We start from the raw sequence: 25,032 nt of genomic DNA, 5'->3' as shown, positions 1-25,032 counted from the left end.
CCTCATCTCGCAATTAAATTGTACAAATTTCTTTCGTTATCACCTCTCCTTTCTTTTCTTTCATCGTCTCTGCGGCGCATTATTTCTTCTAAGTAGATCTATGTAGCTCTCTGTCTCTCTCTTGTGTGTGTGTGTGTGTGTGTGTGTGTGTGTGTGTGTGTGTGTGTGTTTTTTGGGGGGGGGGGGTGCATTTCATTTTAATGCTGCGTTACTTACTGTTGTGGTCCCAGGGCTATGATTTTGATGAACTAAGTGCATGTGTTTTCATGTTTCCTTGCTTAATTGTTTTTCAGTGTCACTGACGACTTTTCCCATGTTTGCAGGTGATATACTACTATTTTTAACCGGTCAGGAAGAAATTGATACAGCTTGTGAGATTCTATATGAAAGAATGAAATCATTGGGGCCTGATGTACCAGAACTTATCATTTTACCAGTGTATTCTGCTCTTCCAAGTGAAATGCAGACTAGGATCTTTGAGCCAGCACCACCAGGATCGCGAAAGGTACAAGAAAGACTTATAATCAATATGTTTTTTGTAAATAAGGCTTCAGAAAACTTTTATGTGAGCATTTATTCAATTACATTGGACATCAAATGTAATAAAGGGATGGAGAAACAAACACACACACACACACACACACACACACACACACACACAGAGAGAGAGAGAGAGAGAGAGAGAGAGAGAGAGAGAGAGAGAGAGCTTTATGTGTTGGCATAAAGTGATTAAAAAATGATTTCATGAGTAAATGACACACTATTTTTAAGTACCAGGTTGAATGGCCATATACTGTATTTTATTCAGGTATTAAGAATTATGAAATTACAGTTGGAGATTACATGGTAAGAGATGCTCTGCTCCAGTAACTTATGCAGAAAACTCTTGCAAAAAGTCAAACAGAATCGAATAAGAACTACTATTGTCTCAGGATCTATCATTTCATCATCACCACAGTCCATTACTGGACCACTTGTAATACTTTATTTTAAATATCTATGTTTGGCCTTTCCACCTCCCCTAAGAATTCTATTAGTTCAGTCATACTCTATACTTATAACAGTCTTTTTTTTTTAGGGGCAGTTAATATAAACATCACTGACTGATGGTAAATTTTGGCGTTAGTTCAAAAATTGAACTGTATTCAGAGTCCCTCTCTCTTGTATAACACTAAACTTGGATCCACTGAAAGAGGTTCAGTGTTGATCTAAGTTAGCATAAAACATGCTTGGCAACACAGCTAAAATCGGCTATTGACATGAGTATCACACTTCTGCTTCAGATGTTAATCATACGGTACTTCATAGATATGCAGTATTTATTATCGATGGTGTTATGGTGTAAAGTTGGAGGAAAGTTAACAGATAAAGCAGTGACCATCAAACTTCTCCCAGTACAAAAAAAATATTTGTTGTTGGAAATCAAGTTGGGCTAATATAGAGACACAATAGAATGGGAACAAAACCTAATAAAGCCACTATGGCCAACAGGAAAAGGAGTAATTGGATTTTTGTAAATACATTGTTAGTAAATTGTGCACTCATTGCATTGTGACTCCTGTTAGCTTCATTTTCTGTTGGTAATGGAATTTCTTTGTAGACAGATTTTCAGCGTAGTTACATGCGGTGCTTTGTATACATTTTAATAAAGTCTGATTACACTTCTCGTCTGACATTGCTTGTATGTTTAATGAAAACAACTCATGACTATTCCTAAATATTTGTACAATATCACCACCAGGAGATTTTATGGGGACATGGGTAAAGTCAGTAACACCTAAAACACCAGGAAAATGGGCTATTTATAAAATTTATGCTGGGTTTTCCTCACATCATTTTCTTTTGTAGGTTTAGTATCCCCACCAGCAGATATCGCAATGGAAGCAGATGAACTGGCATGTGTAGAACAGCAGAATGCAACCTGTTATGGAGGGAACACCCATCGTATCTTATGGGCAGACCCGCTGATGTCAGTGTTTCCTTGTGAGCAGCAGTAAGTGTAGCATGCAGTGCCCATGCAGAGTTAGACCACTGCGGACCTAGCCAAGCACTCATGCTGAGAGTTGTTGTGTGCTCAGTCATTAGCTACCAGTGCCAGCTGCACGCCGAGTTATTGTTGTGTGCATATCGCTGTGGGTATGATTGCTCCGATTCACATAGTTCAGGGCACACGATGAACTAGTGCCATTCATGGGGTTCTTTTTCCCAGTTGTTACCGAGTCACTGTTGGCCTGAACTACCATGTCGACCATGTTGAGTAGCAGTGTTGTCACGCCTTTGGCAGATACTAAAGTAAGTATTTTGATGAATTCTTTCTTCAGTGAGGCAGTGTAGGCCAATACCTTGTGAACAATTCTGTAAACAGTCGCAACATTTGTTTTAAATAAATCACCAACCACCATCTGAAAGTGTCCTGTAGCATAAAATCTTAATGCTGAAAGTAGCATCTGCATTTTAGTCAGTGACTGGTTTCTTTTGATTGGTTTCAGCAGACATTCTCTCAGCCTTAGTTCTAACTGCTGCACAATATTTTGTCCAGCTGAAACTTCAGCTTAAATGATTTATCATTTAACTTCAAGAATTGATTCGTCCATTGTCATCCACACTAGACTCTTCGGAATACTCAGATATCTGTTAAGTAAATAAAAGAAACCAGTACAATTTACATCATGTAATGTTCTTGCCTGCAGAATGCTGCCCACCACAGTGTTTGGAAAATAGGAAGTATGATGTGGTTTCAAAACATAATTTGTTGTTGTTATATTTGTGACCAGTACAGTAGAGAAACTAATATGAAATGGAAATAAAAATCCAAGTGTTAACCTGGGTTCAGACTTGAACTCTTCTGCATTGTGCACCAGAATGCAACATCTGAGCTACTAAAACACTCATAAACATTGCTGATAAATATCACCTTGCTACAAATGACTTATTTAGTCCAGACTATGCTTATGTTTTATTCATCAACATGTGTGTTTAAGTAGCTGTTCAAAAATTAGTATGCATTATATTGTTTGTTACTGCCACTCAAGCCAAGAGAGCACATTTATAAGAGATGGTCAGTCATTATTGGTTGTTGTAAAAATCAACATACTTAAATGTTCTTGGCAAATATTTTTAAATTATCTTTCTCACTTTGCCACCTAAGTGTCTATGAAATGTCTTTAAAGTAATCACAAAAATTACAAGACATCCCCAAGAATGGCTATGAGATCAACCTTCATTAGTAGGTAGCTGATAATTTCCTACACTCATTAGTACATAGCTGATAATTTCCTTAACCTAACCTTTTTCAATAAAATATTTCGAGCTTGTAACAGTGTGGGAGTGGCTTGATCGCATATTTACATGTTAATAACAACTTCTTTATTATGCCAATTTGTATTTGCACAAAACAAAAATGTTGTTTTGTAATTTTACTACATTGTAAGGTGATGATTAGATTTGAACATGACTCTGATCCATGAATTTTTGCTAGTCTGACAAGGGGATCCTCCATACTGTAAAACATGGATTTTGATGTGCTTCAAATATGTTGTAGAGGCACATTCCCTGAGTACTTGGCTATCTGGTTTTAAGCGACAGGCCTTTACTTTTGAGAAAATCGATTTTGAAGTTCATTGCGTACTCTGTGTACCCGTAACATTGCATATATTGACTGAATTTTTCAAATTTATTTCAAAGAATATCAACAAACAGTGTAAGGTGTGCGAAATTATAAAGAAATATTCAGTTATTAATTCTGTCATACAATATTACAAAATCTTATTTTTCATTGTTCATGTCCACATTGCTTGATGTGTAAGAACAATATTGTGGGTGATACTTATCATAGAAACAACCGAAGCACAAATTTTCACAGCACCACGCGCATTTTATGAAAGCAGCCATCTTGCAGGTGCACGGTTTCTTCATGAGAAATACTAGGAAACACAATTCTTTTGCATTAAAAAAAGATTTCGCTTTCATCTGCTAATTTCAATGCGAACCATGCGTACCTAATCATGCTTCCAAAATTAGGTGCGCTGAATTGATGGAGGAGTAGCGAATGTAATTTTATCGAATCTTCCCTAGAAGTGGTCCCTCTATCGTCTTTTGTCAAGTCGGGAGCATTCTGAATAATATTCATGAAGATTTTCAGCTGTCGCTAAAAATAAACATCGCAGGGCTGGCAATGAGTGCATTTTGATGGGACCACTTTTAGGGTGCAGGTGCTCCCTTTTCTTTCATCAGTGAATAGATGATCGTATAAAGTTGAATCGGTTTAGCCTCCCCACAAATCGATAATGTACAAAAAAAATTTCTGTCCCACGTACAGAAGAATTACCGAATGCAAAAATTCTTTGTACACCAGTTTTGTGAACTTCCCGGATTTCATGCAGTACATGACTACATTTCTGTATTTCCCAGTTAATTCATCTATTCCTTTTTTGACTGTTAGGACCAAATTTTCCGGGTGGCTCTTGCATACATAAAAAAACATATGGGATCACCTTTCCTGAGGCTGTTATGGTGTACTGGGCTGTATAAGAATGAGTAGTCGTGTTTAAATTTTTTTTTTGGACGAGAACAGTTTTCATTCCTTTTCTGAAAGTGATCTATTATATGTTGCCTGATACTGGCAGCCAGTTTGATCAGTGTTGATTATGAAGTCAAGGTCGAAATTCTCCATAAGTATTCTTGTTTGTATGTGGAATTGTTCGGCAGCTGCTAAAACTTCGTCTATAATCACAAATTTTTTAGAGCTGATGAACTTTGTAATTTTTCTTCTCCAAATCTTATGTTTTTTTCTTGAATTGCTCAACCCAAGCATTGCCAGCCACGAAATTGAAGGTTTCCAATAAAAAGGGAAGAACAGCATTCGTCACCCACCGCTGTAGAGTTATCACCTGATCTCAGAAAAGCCATTTTCACAAGCCATTCTCCTTTTTACAATATACTCAACATATATTTCATGTCAATATGATTTACCTATTCCAAAGTCTGCCTCGCTTTGACAAATCTTTCATAAGTCTTACAATGAATGGTTCTCCATTTATCGAGACGAGTTCCACCTCATTTTACATCCTCTTTCCATTGATATCATATTGGTTTATGTTTCAGTCAAGAAACTCCATGGGATTGCAGACTTTTCAAGTTCCATTTAGGATGAGCTGCTGCAAGAGCGACTGCTTTTTCCTTGTAGGATAGACGCACATAATGTTTTGGTTCTGATGCAAACTCTTCGGGAACGCAATCACCATCTTCCTCTATCCCCATACACTGCAAAGTGAAGAGTTTTATTTATTTTATTTTTTTTTCATTTGTCCAAAACAGAAAATATTCATAAAAAAGTAAAATTTACTGCATCATATTCTCCCAATTCATCTTCTTTGTTGAAATCTATCAATTCATCATCAATAATGATCTGTCTTTCAGCCAAGAGATCCTGTATTGCGATACATATCTCATCGCCAGTTGCAACGGAATTGGCAGAGATCACGCTAGGCGGTGCATTCATTACGAGATTCAAATCGCAGAGTAGATTTTCGGCGTATTTAATAACATTTGTGATTTCGCCTTTTGATTCTTCGTTCAACTCCTCTTTTTGTGGATCTTCTTCTGTCTGCACTACTGCAGAAACACTTGGTTCTTTCATTTCACAGAATTTTTCTAACACACGGCACTAGAGACGCTTTGCGAGCAACTGACACTGTAGTCAGATGCGAACGTAAAGGAATGCAACTCGCATCCTCATTGGCCGCAACTAGGAGCTGGGGTTCCTGTTACGGCTAACGGTATTCACGGGAGAGGGGATGATAATGGGCGGAGATCCATTTCAGGTAATACAAGAAGCGACCATTGTACGAATATTTGGAACTCCAACTGCGAACCAAAAATGGAATGAATATTTGAAAAAATGAATAACTGAATATATATTTATAATTCACACACCTTACACTGTTCGTTGATATTCTTTGAAATAAAGTTGAAAAATTGGGTTGATTTTGAAAAAAAAGAAAAGTACACGAGCAGGATTCGAACACGGTACCTCCAGTGTGGTAGTCGTGAACCTTTACCGCTGCGCTATGCTGACGTGCTTGGAATATATGTAATGTTACAGATATACAGAGCACACAATGAACTTCAAAATCGATTTACTAAAAAACCAAGGCCCATCGCTAAAAAACCGGATAGCCAGGTACTCAGGGTAAGTGCCTCTACAACATATTTGAAGCGCATTAAAATCCATGATTTACAGTATGGAGGGTCCCCTCGTGAGTTGATCCTGCTTCAAACAATGGAAAACCGAGGTTGGAATTGTAACAATATAATGAAATTGCCGTGCTGTTCACAGTGTGGTGCCAGCTGCCAGAGCCTGTGATCATGTGTGTGTGATTTGCGTTTGCATGAGTGTGTGCATTTGTGTGTGTTATCTAATTTTGACAAAGGCCTTGTTGGCCAAAATCTAATTGTGTGACAGTCTTTTTGTTGTGCTTTTCTGAGACTCAGTGTCTCCATTATATGGTGAGCAGCAACTTTCATTATATTGATCCTACTTCACAGTGATATGACCTTGGATTAACATTTACACAACACAGAATTTCAAGTTCAGCTTGATCTGAGGTCATTTTCTATGTTAATCTAAGGTCAAATATTTCACACAGTTTCACCTTAAACATCCCTTTTAACAGCACTAAAACTCCCAACTATATGACTCAAACTTTGCTGTACACTTCTGTGTTACAGTATGTGCAGCTTTTTATTCATCTAATTTGATAGATCTGCAATAGAACAAAGGTGTAGATGGCATGTTTTCAAGAAAAACTGTACTTATTGCCAAGCCCATTCTACAACACTGGACAGCAAGTTTTTATATAGACTTTAGAATGAGACTACTCAGACTGCCATAAAAGTAACTGGGCATTAGTTTGATAAAGTAGGCCTGCTTCTTTCACTGTAAGTCAAAGGTATCAACAGCAGCAACAGATCTTCTGTTGACCTACTCCCAGCACTGCAGACTTCGACTAAGTCAACAAATTAAGATGGCAACAAACATTCGTGAAGTTGGAATTCAAAATATTCGTATTAATCCTGAAAAATTAGTTTTTGACAAAAACATGATATTTGTGATCCATGAACACAAAAATTGTGTGCTTTGAACAAGAAAGAAAATATTTATTGTTTTCATTTGATACAACTACTTTCGTTACTGAATTAGTCACATATCAACCCTTGTCATATGTCTTACACGTGTAAACCTGTATTCTCTTCTGATATTGGTCTACTCCTGCACATCAGGCTGCCCCTCGTTTCACAGCACATCGCTCCATGCCTCGCCATTGAGGCTGCGAGTAGTAGTTTTGTTATTGCATGCGCTCTCTGCTGCAACGCAAGGCAACACCAGTACTAACAACATCTACATCTACATCTACAGCTGCCTCTGCATCTACATCAATACTCCACAAGTCAATGTACAGTGCATGGTGGAGGGTACCCTGTACCACTACTAGTCATTTCTTTTCATGCTACACTCTCAAATAGAGCGAGAACTCCCATTTGAGTGCCCTAAGCATCCCTGTGACACTTACGTGTTGTTTGAACCTACTGATAACAAATCTAGCAGCCCACCTCTGAGCTATTTCAATGTCTTCCTTTAATCCGACGTGGTACGGATACCAAACACTCAAGCAATATTCAAGAATAAGTCGCACCAGTGTCCTGTATACAATGTCCTTTGCAGATGAACCACACTTTTCCCAAAATTCTCCAAATAAACCAAAACCAACCCAACCATTTGCCTTCCCTACCAGGGTTCCTACATGCTCATTCCATTTCGTACACCTAGATTCTACAAAATACTGTTAAATGGATGACAGAGGGTACATCCTAGTTTACCAGCTATTAGGGTATCTTCCAATTTCATTCACTTATTGAGCATGAAAGAATGATTGTTTACATGCTTCTATATGTGCTGTAATTAATTTAATTTTGTCCTCACAGTCCCTATGTGAGAAATGAAGTAGGAGGTTGTTGTATATTCCCAGAATGATCATTTAGAGCCAGTTGTCGAGACTTTGTAAGGTAGCTTCTTAGGGTTAGCTTACGCCTATCTGCAAGAGTCTGCCATTTCACTGACCATTTGTGCTGCCCTTCTCCGTGCATGTTCAGTATCTCCTGTTAGTCCTGTTTGGTATGGGCCCGACACACTTGAGCAATATTCCAGAATGGGTTGCGCGAGTGATTTGTAAGCAATCTCCTTTGCAGACTGATCGCATTTTCCCAGTATTCTACCCAGAAACTGAAGCCTACCACCTGCTTTACACATAACTGAGCCTGTGTGATTATTCCATTTAATACCCTTACGAAGTGTTGCACCCAGATATCTGTATGAGTTGGCCGATTTCAACTGTTACTCATTGGTATTTTAGGCATATGATACTATGTTTTTCGGTTGTGTGAAGTGCACAGTTTTACATCTCTGAATATTTAATGCAAATTCTCAGTCTTCACTCCACTTTGAAATTTTAATAAGATCTAACTGAATATTTATGGCTCTTCTTTCAGACAATACTTCACTATAGATAACTGTGTCATCTGCAAGCAAGCTGAGATGAGAAAATGACTGTGCCATGAATTACCAATTCATGGCATACAGTCTATCCCCCAAGGAAGGACATAAAATACTGAAAGCTAGGATAGTGTCATGTACTTTTGTATGTGTCTATCAATAATATTAAATATATTGCCTTATGGAGGTTATACAGGCCACCAGTTCTGTTCCATAATTTTAAGTGGCTACACTATGACTAACCTTTTAATAACTCTTGTTATTCTGTTTATTGCTTAAATTACTTTAAAAGGATGCATTGCAGGGTTTTCAGCCATTTGTTATGTTTTCTGTTTACTGAAATACCGGCCGGAGTGGCTGAGCAGTTCTAGGCGCTACAGTCTGGAACCGCGTGACCGCTACGGTCACAGGTTTGAATCCTGCCTCGGGCATGGATGTTTGTGATATCCTTAGGTTAGTAGTAGTTCTAAGTTCTAGGGGACTGATGACCACAGCAGTTAAGTCCCATAGTGCTCAGAGCCATTTGAACCATTTACTGAAATAATTTTTTATCTTATTCATTGTTCTGCACCACATGCATTTCGTGTTCATTTGATTGTATTGATTTCAGTGGCATACTTCTTCTTCAGAATAAATTGCTATTTTTAAGAGATAATACCTTTAAATTCATTTACACAGACTGTGGGTAGACAAATATTGAATGTTATTTTTCAAATTTATGCCTTTCAGTAATGAGTAACATTTGGTTTTTCTGTAGGTTGTTATAGCCACAAACATCGCAGAAACATCTTTGACAATTGATGGCATTTATTATGTAGTTGATCCAGGATTTGTGAAGCAGAAAGTGTACAACTCAAAAACTGGTATGGATTCTCTTGTTGTTACACCAATCTCTCAGGTAAGCTCTTCTTTTTAATGAATTCTGTAATATTGCTATGCACTGAGTTTTATTCACCTGGAAAGTTTAATCTTCCCTGCCTGTGCGACCTGTAACAACATTTTCAGCTACATTTCAGTAAATGTATTGTTCATAACTTAGGCATACATAGATTGTAGATGATGTTCACCTAGTTATACAAGAAAGTAGGATGAAGCTGACAATTAGGAACCAAACTAAGACTGGGCAATTAGGCTGAAAATATTCTGGCTGCTGGTTAGCAACTTGTATAGCATAAGTTAACTTTAGATAACTATGTCATTTGTTTTGTGAAATGAAGTCATGATCAGGTGTCAGAGAATTAGGGATTATGTGTAAGGGTTTTGGGGCTGAATTATAGTGATGAATGGTGCTAGTGAAATAAGAACAGAAACTAGACATAAAAGTGTGAGTATCTTGCAGTACCATGACTAGACCTGTGTAAACATACGTGTTGTCTGAATGTAGGTATGAAAATACTGATTAAAGTGACAGTCACATTGGTGCTGTGGAAAAAGGAATACATGCTGTTCATAGATTAAGCCTAATAAGTAAGAGGGGAAAAGGATCATGTTACTTGTGCATCTGGCAGGAACTTCTTGATGATACCATCACACAGGTCATGTTACCTTTTATAGCTGAAGTCAGATTTGTACTTTTTTAAGGTTGGATTTGCGATTTAGGCTCTCAGTTGTGAGGTAAATGTACTGACAAGTAAAGGACGTCACAGAACTTAGAAGCAAAGTACAAGATTTTCTTGCTACATTTCAAGAGTTTCAGATTCAGGAAAAGTAGGTATTCTATACATGTTTGAATACCATGGTATCACAGAGGCAGAAAAATTAAATACAGATGGTTATGTAAGTGCATCTTCATCACGAAGAGTAACCATGAATAAAAGAGAAGTTGCCTTATATATGAAAGCGAAACATAATGGTAAGAAATATACATTTTTTTTGTTCTGTATTTAGGTACTGTCCCCTGTAAAGTAGTTGTGTTACATACCATTCACAGTACATCTTCCATTCTTGGAGTGATTTCTGAAATATATTGAGATACTGTAAAGATCTTTTGTCAGGTTTTCTTGGTTTCTTGGGACCCATCAGTCTTTAGAAATGATGTGGTTTTGAATTGGGGGAACAGAAAGAAGTCTGTCATAGCCTTTCCAGGAGACTGGGTTGTGCTGTGATCCAATGCCTGCAGTCAATTTACGAACAATTTAGGCCGCCGCCTGGATATAGCCATTTTTATACATGTTGGTCCGTTTTAGAACAGTTTTTGGCTTATGGTGTGAGGACAGTGTATGAACTTTTAATGATGCATCATTTGCACTTTCTGTGTATTCATGATAAACAGTTTAATGAGAGACTAGAAGCTTATAACATGTTGTACCAGAGAACAATGCTGAAGATAAGGTGGATAAATGGAATAATTAATGAGAAAGTGCTGAATTTGGGAGAAACAAAATCTGTGGCATAACTTGACTGAGAGAGGATTCATCATTTTGGTTATGGGAAGTGGTGTGAGGGAGACAAATTGTAGAAGGAAGACCAAGATTTTAGTGTGACAGCTGTCTGATGCCAATGTTGCAGGGTAGCTACTTCTGACTCAAGAGTGCCAGGTGGGGGAAGCTGCGAGATGGATGCCCCAGTACTGTGGCAAGCACAAAGCTTTGAATGATTACTCATTAAAAACAATCTTCATTGTTCAACACTTCTTAACAAGCACTCTTATGGAAGTGGCCCCGGAATCTGTTACACCTTGTAAGTAGTAAGTGATGTGGGATTGTGTGGCAGGCAGTTCCCTCATAGATGAAGTTGGGGTGTCAGTTCTGGAGACTGGCTGGACTGTCAGGCGGTGGCACATACTAGGCAGCCTTGCGTCTGCAGATCCAGTTCAAATTCTGGAAACATCAGGGCTAGCTGACAGCTCGAAGAGCAGCAGCTGTTTCACCTGATTGATGACACTGCGCATTGAGGCTGAAGTAGATCAGTGACACATTCGATCAGTGACTACCACGGAGACTGCACCTGCTAAATGCATGTCGCCAAAGTAATGCTGCTACCAGCCGAGATGGGATCATTTACACTCGCTCCGATTGGTCGTGTTATGACAAGAGCTAGACTCCCGTCACACAGCCAGCTGTAGAAACATTGCATTGTGCTACAGCAGTGGCTATCTAATCCACTGCTGATGGTAGAATGTTGCATCTAATTTTCAGATTCTGGTGAGTACTAAATGTGAGTTGCGAGCAACAGATAAATCTGTGGTAGGAGGTAACTGCTGAGGCAATTCAGACTATAGTGAGGCAATGCAGACTATAGTGCTGCAATGCCTGTGTTGTTCAGAAATACGATGCAAAGTTCCCTTGGTCATGCATGTGTGTATGAAGAAACAAGCACTGTGGTGACTACAGCTGTTATGAAATACATGAAATGTATTCACTGTTGCCAGTATAGACAACTATCAGCTGTATAATGGAATGGCAGCAATGAAAGTTTGTGCTACACTGGGACTCAGACTCAGATTTTCTGCTTACCACAGGCGGTCACCTTACTTTTAGGCTATCCGTGCATTACTCACTGCCAGACCCAAACTTCCACATGTCATCAACCATACATCAACAACCTGTACTTGTACATTCACATGTATATTCCCATACAGGGAAGTCATTTTAGTAGAAAATCACATGTCCAGTGTCAGCAGGTAAATAAGATGTTGCCATGTCTATATTGTTCAGAAAAACGATGCCAGGTTCCTTTGGAGCTGCATGCATATACAAAGGAACTGGCACTGTGGCGACTATAGCCATTATGAAATGCATGCTGACAATGGGTAAGAGACTTTCAATTAAAATGTGTCCCCTGTATGGAAATATACATATGAAAGTATGGGTTGGGTTGTTTTGGGGGAAGAGGCCAAACTGCGAGGTCATCGGTCTCATCGCATTAGGGAAGGACGGGGAAGGAAGCCAGCCGTACCCTTTCAAAGGAACCATCCCGGCATTTGCCTGGAGCGATTTAGGGAAATCACGGAAAACCTAAATCAGGATGGCCGGACGCGGGATTGAACCATCGACCTCCCGAATGCGAGTCCAGTGTGCTAATCACTGCGCCACCTCACTCGGTATGAAAGTATGAGTACAGGTTGTTGACACATGGTTGATGACATATGAAAGTTTGGTTCTGGCCTTGAGTCATGCTCAGATAGCCCAGTGGTAAGGTGACCACTTGCGATAAGCGGGAAATCCGAGTTCGAGTCCCAACCCAGCAGAAATTTCCATCATAATTCCATTATACAGTTGATGGTTGCCCATATTTGCAACTGTGAATACATTTCATGTAATTTAGGATGCATCTGGATGAGAGTGTCATGAATATGATGTGGAGATGAGGAGGCAGTCATTAACACAAAAATATTTTTCATTCTTGTAAGACATTTTCATCAAATTTCAATCAACAATGTTCTCCTTTGAATGCAAAAATATTGTTTTGGTACCCTCCTATGTAGGGAGAGATGATCATTGTAACAAAATAAAAGAAATCAGAGCACACAAAGATTTTCCTGCATGCTATTCGAGAATGGAACACTAGAGAAATAACTAAAGGTGGTTCAGTGAACCCTTTGCCAGGCACTTAATTGTGAATTGCAGAGTTGTCATTTAGATACAGATGTAAATACATTATTTTCTACTGTTATTAAATTCTATGTATCTGAATCATGAGTCAAGACATTTCATGCTACCAAGCAATTAATATGGATAGCAAAACAGAGTAGTCTATTATAGCATACACTATGTCTAATTCCAATGAATACCCAGAGTAATCAGTTTAATAAGTCACAGCTGCAAAATACTAACACGAATTCTTTACAGACGAATGGAAAAACTAGTAGAAGCCAACCTCGGGGAAGATCCGTTTGGATTCCGTAGAAACACTGGAACACGTGAGGCAATAACCTACGTTTCTAGCATTTGTAGACTTAGAGAAAGCTTTTGACAATGTTGACTGGAATACTCTCTTTCAAATTCTAAAGGTGGCAGGGGTAAAATACAGGGAGCAAAAGGCTATTTACAATTTGTACAGAAACCAGATGGCAGTTATAAGAGTCAAAGGACATGAAAGGGAAGCAGTGGTTGGGAAGGGAGTAAGACAGGGTTGTAATCTCTCCCCGATGTTGTTCAATCTGTATATTGAGCAAGCAGTAAAGGAAACAAAAGAAAAATTTGGAGTAGGTATTAAAATTCATGGAGAAGAAATAAAAACTTTGAGGTTCGCCGATGACATTGTAATTCTGTCAGAGACAGCAAAGGACTTGGAAGAGCAGTTGAATGGAATGGACAGTGTCTTGAAAGGAGGATATAAGATGAACATCAACAAAAGCAAAACAAGGATAATGGAATGTAGTCTAATTAAGTCGGGTGATGCTGAGGGAATTAGATTAGGAAATGAGGCACTTAAAGTAGTAAAGGAGTTTTGCTATTTGGGGAGCAAAATAACTGATGATGGTCGAAGTAGAGAGGATATAAAATGTAGGCTGGCAATAGCAAGGAAAGCGTTTCTGAAGAAGAGAAATTTGTTAACATCCAGTATTGATTTAAGTGTCAGGAAGTCATTTCTGAAAGTATTCGTATGGAGTGTAGCCATGTATAGAAGTGAAACATGGACGATAAATAGTTTGGACAAGAAGAGAATAGAAGCTTTCGAAATGTGGTGCTACAGAAGAATGCTGAAGATTAGATGGGTAGATCACATAACTAATGAGGAAGTATTGAATAGGATTGGGGAGAAGAGAAGTTTGTGGCACAACTTGACCAGAAGAAGGGATCGGTTGGTAGGACATGTTCTGAGGCATCAAGGGATCACCAATTTAGTATTGGAGGGCAGCGTGGAGGGTAAAAATCTTAGAGGGAGACCAAGAGATGAATACACTAAGCAGATTCAGAAGGATGTAGGTTGCAGTAGGTACTGGGAGATGAAAAAGCTTGCACAGGATAGAGTAGCATGGAGAGCTGCATCAAACCAGTCTCAGGACTGAAGACCACAACAACAACCCAGAGTAACTGGTTTTGACTATGGATCACATAGCTAAATTGCAACTCAGTGAATCCAGAATCAGATCTAATGTTTTTCCTTATCAAAATGTGAATTAAACAGTAAATTAATTTTGGTTTTTCAGCAATAATTCTTTGTTTTCAACAGTAAATTGCAATGGTATGAATAAATCTTCAAATGTTCTGCACTGTATTAAATACTGAATCTATGTATATCCATGGTCTTTTTCTGCCTCAGGCACAGGCCAAGCAGAGGGCAGGCCGTGCTGGCCGAACAGGTCCAGGAAAATGTTACAGACTGTACACAGAACGTGCATACCGAGATGAAATGTTGCCTACTCCGGTGCCAGAAATACAGCGAACCAACCTTGCCACAACAGTGCTTCAGCTGAAGACAATGGGCATTAATGACCTGCTACATTTTGATTTCATGGATGCTCCTCCTGTTGAAAGTCTTATCATGGCTCTTGAACAGCTGCACTCATTAAGTGCTCTTGATAATGAAGGTCTTCTGACTAGACTTGGACGAAGGGTAATTATAGTAAATCCTTTATGCATTACTCTTAATGAAAACTGCAAGTACCTGTAATGAGTTTTAGAACTAAAATATGTTTTATTTAAAGTAATGTACACATATTTCTTGTGAAGAGTAGATAAATGATAAAATGAATATACTGAGAATACATTACAGATGTGAATAATGTACATTGCCAAATAAAAATAAGTGAATCCGCTGTATGCAGTACCTACTTAATGCTACCTGTGATTAGAAACCAAGTATTTTCGTTATAGAATATATGACTGACACATCTACCATTAGGGCAGTTAGTGAGAACGGGTCAGTCACCAAAAGGATTACTGAAAACTCTTTTTCTTTTGTGAATGAAAAGTAACTTGTTTGGGTTGAAGGAGATATTCCTGAAATTGCTCAACAGGAGCAAGAGAATAAATATTTTTTGTATTGTTGCTACAAAAGGATATAAAAATTAAATGGATTGATAAATGTCCACAATATGGAGAAGATATTGGAAGTAGATTGTTACTCACGGCATAGTGGAGGTGTTAAGTCACAGGCAGGCACCAGTCTTTTCCATTGTGACTGTCTGTGATTCAATGCCTCCACAATGTGATGAATAGCAATCTATCCTTTCAATGTTGTTGTTATTCCATCTTGGACTTTCAATTGTTTGAGACATTACGAAAAGTGATGGCGAATGAAGTCTATGGAAAACTCTTACCTCAGGGAGGCAGGCTGGTGGGATATACAATATCTAGGAACTGAGTGGAAGAAATCATTGTAGGGGCAGATATAGGATCTCTGACTTGTTTCTGTTTGACTGGTAAAGGGACTCTCTTTCTTCAGTGATGCCAATTTGAATTTCTAAGTTCATAGAAGCAAAGAAAAAGCATTCTAAACACAAGTACTTCAAGGGCATAGTGTAAAAGATCAAGGTCAGTGTATTTATAGTTTGTTTCTGACAACTGCATGAATTTATTGATATCACATAATAAGTGTATTTTTGTGGAGCAAGTTGCAGCTGTTTCAACTGCCATAATGATGCCATATTGTTTATAGCAGCAAGTGTTAAGTGATTCTCCAACAGAAAGAGGTTCCTACTCAATGGTCTGAAGATGACCACAGTAGTGGTTGAAACTGGTCACCTTGATAAATAAATCGTGATCAAGACTGTTTTTAATAGTAAATATTTGTAAGACATTGATCACTGCCTTTCCCGTAATGTATTCCAAAGTAATTCATTTAATGCCAAGTCAGGTATTGGGAGATTACAAGAAGTTTAGAGGGTTACGCACTAATAGTGATTCTCCAACAGAAAAAGGTTCCTACTCAATGGTCTGAAGATGACCACAGTAGTGGTTGAAACCGGTCACCTTGATAAATAAATCATGATCAAGACTGTTTTTAATAGTAAATATTTGTAAGACATTGATCACTGCCTTTCCCGTAATGTATTCCAAAGTAATGTTAAGAACCAGTTTTAACAAAACTGCTACGGAAAAGGGAAGGCACTTTTTATGCTGATTAAGAACAGCTTAATACTCCATGCATTTCAGAAACTACTGAAGTCTGTAAAATATTATCAACACACAGGTCATAAACTGTCCACAACTTATGTAAGAGTTTAAAAAGTGTGAAACATCCTTTGTGACACGGCTGTTCATATTTTCTATAATCAAATGAGGCTCTCATACTCAACATGAGCACAAGAAGTGAAAGTACGAGGGTCACTCCAAAAGAAATGCACACTATTTTGTAAAAATATAGTTTGCATTCTGCATGTGTGAAAGTTTTTCAGTGTGTAGATACATCCTTCCCATTTGTTTTCAAACTTAGTTCAACGTGTTCCCGTGAGTGTCGCCGTCACAGCATGTCTTCAAGATGGCTGCTACACTTGACATTCTTCAGAAGCAACGTGCTGTCATTGAACTCCTGTGCCGTGAAAACGAGACAGTGGGAAACATCCACAAGAGGTTGAAAAAGGTGTATGGAGATGCTGCTGTTGATCGCAGTACAGATAGTAGGTGGGCAAGCAGGTTACGTGATTGTCCTCGCAGCGGCAAGCCTTGTACTGCACGCACTCCAGACAATGTGCAGAGAGTTAACGAATTGGTGACTGCTGACGGACGCATCACAGTGAACGAATTGTCATGCTATGTTGGGATAGGGGAAGGAAGTGTTTGCAGAATATTCAAAGTGTTGGCGCTAAAAAAGGTTTGCGCCAAGTTGGTTCCCAGGATGTTGACAGTGGCTCACAAAGAAACAAGAAAAATGGTATGCAGCGAACTTTTGGAACAGTACGAGAATGGTGGGGATGAATTTCTTGGAAGAATTGTGACAGGTGATGAAACATGGCTCCATCATTTTTCACCAGAGACGAAGAGGCAATCAATGGAATGGCATCATGCAAATTCACCCAAGAAAAAAAAATTCAAAACCACACCTTCTGCTGGAAAAGTTATGGCTACTGTGTTTTTCGATTCCAAAGGACTCTTGCTTGTGGACATCATGCCAAGTGGAACCACCATAAATTCTGATGCATATGTGACGTCTCTGAAGAAACTTCAAGCTCAACTGAGTCGTGTTCGACCACATCGGCAAAAGCAGGATGTTTTGCTGCTGCGCGACATTGCATGGCCACATGTCAGTCAAAAAACCATGGAAGCGATCACAAAACTAGATGGACAACACTGAAACACCCGCCTTACAGTCCAGTCCTGACCTGGCTCCATGTGACTCTCATCTCTTTGGGAAACTGAAAGACTCTCTTCATGGAACAAGGTTTGAAGATGATGACTCCCTTGTCAACGCTTCCAAACAGTGGCTCCAACAGGTTGGTCCAGAATTTTACTGTGCGGGTATACAGGTGCCGGTTCCAAGAAGGCGTAAGGCAGTTGAGAGGCATGGAAATTATGTGGAGAAATGAAAATATTGTTCCTAAAGGATGTATCTACACACTGTAAAACTTTCAAACATGTAGAATAAAAGATGGATTTAAAAAAAAAAAAAAAAGTGTGCATTTCTTTTGGAGTGACCCTTGTAATAACTGTAAGTTAATTTAAAATGTGGTAGAAGACATGTTCCTCATCTTTTATTCAGAGACATGCCCTACTATAAATTAAGGGAGTACTGCTCTTATCTTTTGTTCAAACAAAACAGTAGTCTTTCCAGTAGAAGACATTTAACATATCACACCCAGATGAACGTCACATTATTCAGTGTAGTATGACCATTGTGTAAATGGAGAGAATTCTGAACAAAATATAATTGTTGGCCCTGATATTGAGTGCTTGCCTGGTCATAATTTACAAATTGATACTCATTGTTTTTTTTCATTGATTAATTTTGTAAATGTCATGTGAAATAATGACTCTTGTAATGTTGGTAAAATGACATACTACACACATTTATTTGGTGTGAACTTTAAGCTTATTAAAATCAGTGTAAGATGCAACAAGAGAAAGCTTTGGATTCACAATTTAATATATTTGTCAGTGTTAGTAACACCTTTCTTTGTATGTTTTTTCTCCATACATCTTCCTCTCTTGACACTTTCCAGCTACCTATTCTGAGGAAACTCACTGGGCAGAAAAGCAACTTATTTCAGATTAGATTAGATTAATACTAGTTCCATGGATCATGAATACGATATTTCGTAACGATGTGGAACAAGTCAAATTTTCCAACACATAACATAATTAAGTTAATTTAACAACATAATTAAGTTAATATAACAACTTTTTTTTTTTTCACATCTAAAAATTCCTCTATGGAGTAGAAGGAGTTGTCATTCAGAAATTCTTTTAATTTCTTCTTAAATACTTGTTGGTTATCTGTCAGACTTTAGTGGCAGTATAATATTTCATGAATGCTGTGATTTGTGTTTCAGATGGCAGAGTTTCCTCTTGATCCCAATCTTTCTAAGATGCTAATTATGTCAGTTCACCTTAACTGCTCAGATGAAGTGCTCACAATAGTATCAATGCTTTCTGTGCAGAATGTTTTCTACAGGTATGTGAGGTTTGATATTTTGCTCACTATGTTGATTATTTCTTTTAATTATAGGTAAAATATTTGAGTGAGAGATGTAATAATCAAATAATTTCAGAAATTGTGGTACAGTTGCCAGAATAATAGCTAAGACTTTTGCAAATATTTTAATATGCAGCCTGTACATTTACAATTCAAAAAATACGTAGTCATCAACTTCATTACAATGAGGTTGTTATAGTAAAGAATGTGTTAGGCTTGTTTCCCACAAATAATTTTTCATTATGGAAGACTGCCTTCTCTAACTAAACAGCTTTAATGCTGTTTGTAATTTTTGCCTACAAATGCAATAGCTTTTATTGTTATTACCATATTCTCAAAATTGTATTTCGGTTAAACCATCACTTTCTTCTACTTTCACTTGTACACTTGTGGTACAACTGTCAGTATTATGAGAAGGAAAGTTGCTACTCACCATATAGCAGATATCTTGAGTTGCAGATAGGCACAACAAAAAGACTCTCACAATTATAGCTTTTGGCCATTAAGGCCTTCATCAACAATAGAACAATACACACACACACACACACACACACACACACACACACAAAAGCTCTGAACAGTATTATTTTTCTATTTTAATTAGTTTTATCTGAATACATTCATAATATATCCATGTTCCTTTGTGTAATACAAACCAACATAAAGACTTATCATAAAGAAATTTGTAAGTGACTGAACTCATTAAAGAATGAGATTTTTAGTAACTGAATTAAAAATCAATGTGATTTAAAATGCACGTTTATGCCCAAAGACAGATTTGAAATTTTCAGAATAAATTATATTTTAAATTGCAATCCTGTGAGGGAAACACGAGGATGGCAAGTAATTCTTTTTATCTTTCAGGCCAAAGGATAAGCAAGCCTTAGCTGATCAGAAGAAGGCCAAGTTTAACCAGCCTGAAGGAGACCACCTGACGCTTTTATCAGTTTACAATTCGTGGAAAAATAATAAGTTCTCCAATGCTTGGTGCTATGAGAACTTTGTCCAAATAAGAACATTGAAACGTGCTCAGGATGTACGGAAACAACTTTTAGGAATTATGGATAGGTAGGACAGTGTTTTAAGATGAAACACATATACAAGTTTAATTTTCTTGAACAAGAAAAGGTTCTAGAAAGAAATTATCTTTCTCTTTCTAATGTGTATGAAATGAAAATTTTACATTGATTGCACTAATTTATTTATTATTTTGAAATAATTTTCTAAATGTTCATTATTATGTGCAGGCATAAGTTGGATGTAGTCTCTGCTGGGAAAAACACAGTACGTGTGCAGAAAGCAGTATGTTCAGGATTCTTTCGAAATGCAGCCAAGAAAGATCCTCAAGAAGGATACCGAACTTTAGTGGACAGTCAAGTGGTTTACATCCACCCATCAAGTGCACTTTTTAACAGACAACCAGAATGGTATGTTATTAATTCCTTAGTTACTAATAAGGTAAATCATGCATTGACAAAGGCATTGTACCACCTTCAGTAACTGACAACTTTTATCTCCTGTTTTGACTTTCTTCCCATACTTTCTTGTCAACTGTGTATGTATTTTCTGTTTATAAATTTAAAAAAAGGGCATGAAGAAAAGTTATGGAGGAATGGTACTAGTTCAATCCACTCAAACAAAAATAACTACTGTTATAGTACATAGTAATTGCAGAACTATGGTGCACCACATAAAAAAATCTATCCCATGTCCACTGCTGTTGCTACATTTAAGGATTATTTAATATGTAGGGTTCAATGAAGAAAAACATAATATAGAAGGCTCCATCCATGGCTTTAAAATAAATCCATGAAAACTCAAAATCGTACTTTGTACATTCTGTCCATAATAGGTAAACCCCATCCTTCTCCATCTGAGCATGTATTCTATCTTTAATGACTTTATTGCAAACGTGTCAATATCCTCTTAACTGAAGTCGTGGGTTCTCATTTTTTTGATTCAGTCAAAACTTATAATCCAAAGTACAGGTGAGAAACTTAACAAGAACTACTAGAAAACTGGACCCCACTTACTGTCCTTTTATGGTCATCATTAAGTGTTTTACTGAGAGAGAGCATTCTGTACTGTAGGTGTAGGTTTGCCAACTAGGTTCTGGTTACACTTATCACCACTAAAGGGCACCTCTTCTGTGTTTCCATATAGTCAACAATAAAAGGTAGGTTCCCAGCCTTGTATTGTGGACTATTTAGTGTCTTCAAAAATGATAATTATCATTAGTTTAATGTTGAATTTAGTCCTTCAGAAAGGTACATAGAGTATGATATTTTGCATCCAGGCACAGTGATGATGTTTCATCTGGTACTTACTTGACAGTGGTTCATACATCTTCTGTACTATTGCCAGCTCCTCTGATACTTTCATTCACAATATAGCTACATAACAGTTGTGCAGAAGCTGTCATGTAATTCATATATTTCTTCATTGATGACAATTTGATAGGCATTATAACTGCAGGCTAACAGAAAAAGGAAACTTATTTCTCAGTGGAAAGACTCAGCTATTAATCAAATATTTGTGTTTATCAGTGTTAGGTTACTTCAAAGAACTGTGAAAAACTTGAACTATCAGATATATTGTAAAAATTTTGTGCATACCAGATACAGGCACAAATCAATCTAGGGTGTGAAGATTAGGTTGGGTGTATGTCCGTTGCTGAAGAGAGAATCTTTGGGATCCAGGCTGTCAAGCTTTGTGAGTCCCAAAGTTAGTCTGCAATATTTGCATACACATGGGAAAATGAACAGAGTTCAATGAAATCATTATGACACAGTTCTGGCACTTCTAAGCAAAAGTTATTGATGATTGTTAATTATTATTGCACATCCCCTTAACTGCTGATCTGTTTATTGAAACAAAATATGCAGAGCTGTATGCCCATTCACAAGCCTTAGTCACAAACTTGAAGTGAAACTCGCGAGCAAGAAGTATGAAGAACTGTTAAGGCCACTTTCAGTCATAGCATTTAACAACATAATAGTGAATGGATAAAGTAGGCCAACACTTAACCGACACATGTAAATTGAAGGGGGATCATTGCTGTCAGCTGCAGTGGGACATTAAGCAGAATCAGCAACGATGAGTGAAAATTTGTACAGGACCAGGATTCGAACTCAGGATCTCCCACTTACTAGGCAGGTGTGATAACCAGTGCACCATGCGGAAGAAAGCATTATCGCAACTGCACGAACACACTCAGCATGCCTCATGGTCGATCCACACTCTCACCGAGCGCCACCTGTCCACAGTCCCCTTTCATTATGCTCCCGTTCACTACTCGGAGATTCCCACAGGAGTTGGACATATTTGTGCATTTGCACTGAAGAAGGGATCCATATCCCAGCTAAGTTTATCAGTTATATGAATGCATGGTGTCTGTCCAAAAGAATCCACTTAATGTCCCGCTGCAGCTGACAGCAATGATCTCCCTTCAATTTACATATAATGTTTCACAGCTATAGATTCTGCTTGGTGTCTGTTCTTTCAGACAGATACCATGCATTCATATACTTAACCAACAACCTAGCAACTCATAAAGCTATAATAAGTATTACAAGCAGATTTTTTTCCATCTTCTTGAGCTTGATTTGTATAATGTGTTGGCTGTCTTTTATAAAAACTGTGGTTATAAGAATCTGCTTAGGCTTACCTTATGTTATTGAGAACATAAAAATAGGAATTTGATTAAAATGCAGCAAACATCCGCTCCAGATTACTGATTGGTCAAAATTCCCAGTACTGATTCCACCTACTCCGCAAGCATATGTGCAATATACAGCCAAAGTTAGAAAGAAGACAATAAGAGCATCAAGATATTGTTGTGAAGGCTGTAATGTGGCACTATGTGTTGTTCGTTGCGTCTGCCCTTGTCATACAGCTTCAAACATTAAAGCTGTTAAAAAATCCACATTTGAATTTCCAACATATACAAGAACTAAAAAATAAAAAAGAGAAACAAGTAGTTTTTCTGTGCACATTTATATTCAGGATTTAAATACAGTTATTATTTAAAATTCGGAAGCTGTTTTGGTAACTTTCATATGTCTTTTCTGTTCCTGTTTATGTTTTGTTTAACATCTTCCCCCCCCCCCCCCCCCCCCCAAAAAAAAAAAAAAAAAGAATCTTGTAGAATAATCTCTGCTGACCAGTTAAACTCTTAACCTCCTTGACATAAATATGCAGGCTTCCGTGGCTGGTGTCATGATGATTAAAATTCTTCTGGGTGTTGTACCACATCATTGTATAAAATACTACCATGAGGAAGGTTGTTGTAATATGGTCAAAGCATTGGTTTTAAGTTCATAATTAAAGTATTTTATGCAGTACTACACCCAGAAGAATTTCAGTCAGTTTAATCTCCTTCCTCTTCACTTACACACAAGTTTAAGCATTTGCACACTGATCTAACATTCAGATTTGAGAGCTAAACTCAGAATCCTTTTATATAGCTTTTGTCCTTTGCAATTACTGAAATACTTGTTTCATTTACCCTCCTTTCCATTTTATGACAATAGTCTTTTCTTATTACAGTTTTATATTTCTGTTTGACAAGAGCTGATAAAATCAAAAGTGGTGGCTAAGAAAGTGAGTGTTGTGCAGCAATTAATTTACTATGACTTTATAATTATCATTGTTTGAATTTTCAGCAGTAAATTTTCCTTTCATTTGCTGTTCTCTGTTTAAGTTTCCTAATTCTCTTATTCTCTGTAGTCTAGCTTTAAATAATTTGGTATATGTTTCAGGGTTATCTATCATGAGCTTGTGCAGACAACCAAAGAGTACATGCGTGAAGTCACAACCATAGATCCAAAGTGGTTGGTTGAATTTGCTCCGGCATTTTTTAAGTTTTCTGATCCAACGAAGCTGAGTAAATTCAAGAAGAACCAACGTCTTGAACCTCTATATAATAAATATGAAGAACCAAATGCTTGGAGAATTTCAAGAGTCCGTAGAAGGAGAAACTGAAATATGTTCACTGTATTCATCTTAAGTTATAAAGTGTGTATATATTGTACATAATAGACTTCTTATGCTGAAGACTGCATAGTAATGTACATATTTTGAAATAATTATACTATCTACTATGAATTAGTCATTATTTAAACAAAACAAAAGTTAGCCTGAAGCTGACATGAAAGTTCAACAAAAATGAGAGACAGCGCATCATAATCATCATCTTTCCAAATACCTTTTACATATTGGCCAATTTAACTTATTTTAGTAGTCACTCGTAGGCCATTGAAAGGATATAGTTGAGCCACTTTTGGTTGTATTCTTCAATTTTTCTAATATTGATAAAATCTTCGATTTTCTCCTTCTGTCTCCATTTGAGGGTGTAATTCAATGTATTACAGCCTTTGATTTCTCTCATAAACTTCATTTCTGTTGCTTGAGTCCAGGTCTCATATTGTGCTGCACAATACGTAATAACTGGAGAATACATCTCACAGCTTAACAGCCTAACAGATTTTGAAGATGAAACAAATCACGCCATAGTGTCCTTAGTTTTCAGTCTTTAGTCACAGAATGACTCACCAATGCATTGACTAATACAGTAATTGCAGAGACCAAGTGGTGGGGAGCATAGAGCATATGCCAAAGAAATGTTTTCAATTAGAAATGGTTGATTAAATGTAACAAAAGTTATTAATGCCAAGCTGGGCAATGAAAGCTATGGACAACTATAAAAATTCTTAACGTGAAAGTACTAAAAACAGTTACTTTAGATTCAACAAAAGTTGTTAACAGTTAGGTCTAATTTGTAATTATGTAAAAGTGAAAATAGGTTCAAACAGCAGCAGAGCGAAACTAATAAAGCACAAGGAAAACCAAAATAAAGCAGTTACACATGGAGGACTTACTAAACAGATAGCTACTCAGCCTGCAGACAGAAGTGCAAACCACATCAAAGAATAGTAGTAGCTATCTGTAGGGTAGATAACTCC

General features: G+C 37.5%; 1 protein-coding gene across 1 annotated transcript in view; it reads left to right on the top strand.

Moving 5' to 3' along the window:
• The window catches only part of LOC126475239 (ATP-dependent RNA helicase DHX8), a 135,197-nt gene extending 111,042 nt beyond the window's left edge, over positions 1 to 24,155 (top strand). The window contains exons 14-20 of the mRNA XM_050102926.1: positions 324 to 505; positions 9,309 to 9,449; positions 14,759 to 15,052; positions 18,927 to 19,048; positions 19,934 to 20,137; positions 20,317 to 20,496; positions 23,830 to 24,155. Of these exons, the coding sequence (XP_049958883.1) occupies positions 324 to 505; positions 9,309 to 9,449; positions 14,759 to 15,052; positions 18,927 to 19,048; positions 19,934 to 20,137; positions 20,317 to 20,496; positions 23,830 to 24,052 (1,346 nt within the window). The 3' untranslated portion in view covers positions 24,053 to 24,155. The remainder of the gene's footprint in view (positions 1 to 323; positions 506 to 9,308; positions 9,450 to 14,758; positions 15,053 to 18,926; positions 19,049 to 19,933; positions 20,138 to 20,316; positions 20,497 to 23,829) is intronic.
• Positions 24,156 to 25,032: the final 877 nt, after the last annotated feature.

This window comes from Schistocerca serialis, chromosome 4 (assembly GCF_023864345.2).
Source record: "Schistocerca serialis cubense isolate TAMUIC-IGC-003099 chromosome 4, iqSchSeri2.2, whole genome shotgun sequence".
Taxonomy (NCBI): domain Eukaryota; kingdom Metazoa; phylum Arthropoda; class Insecta; order Orthoptera; family Acrididae; genus Schistocerca; species Schistocerca serialis.
The sequence above is the reverse complement of the archived record's forward strand: the minus strand, read 5'-3'. Positions and strand labels throughout refer to the sequence as shown.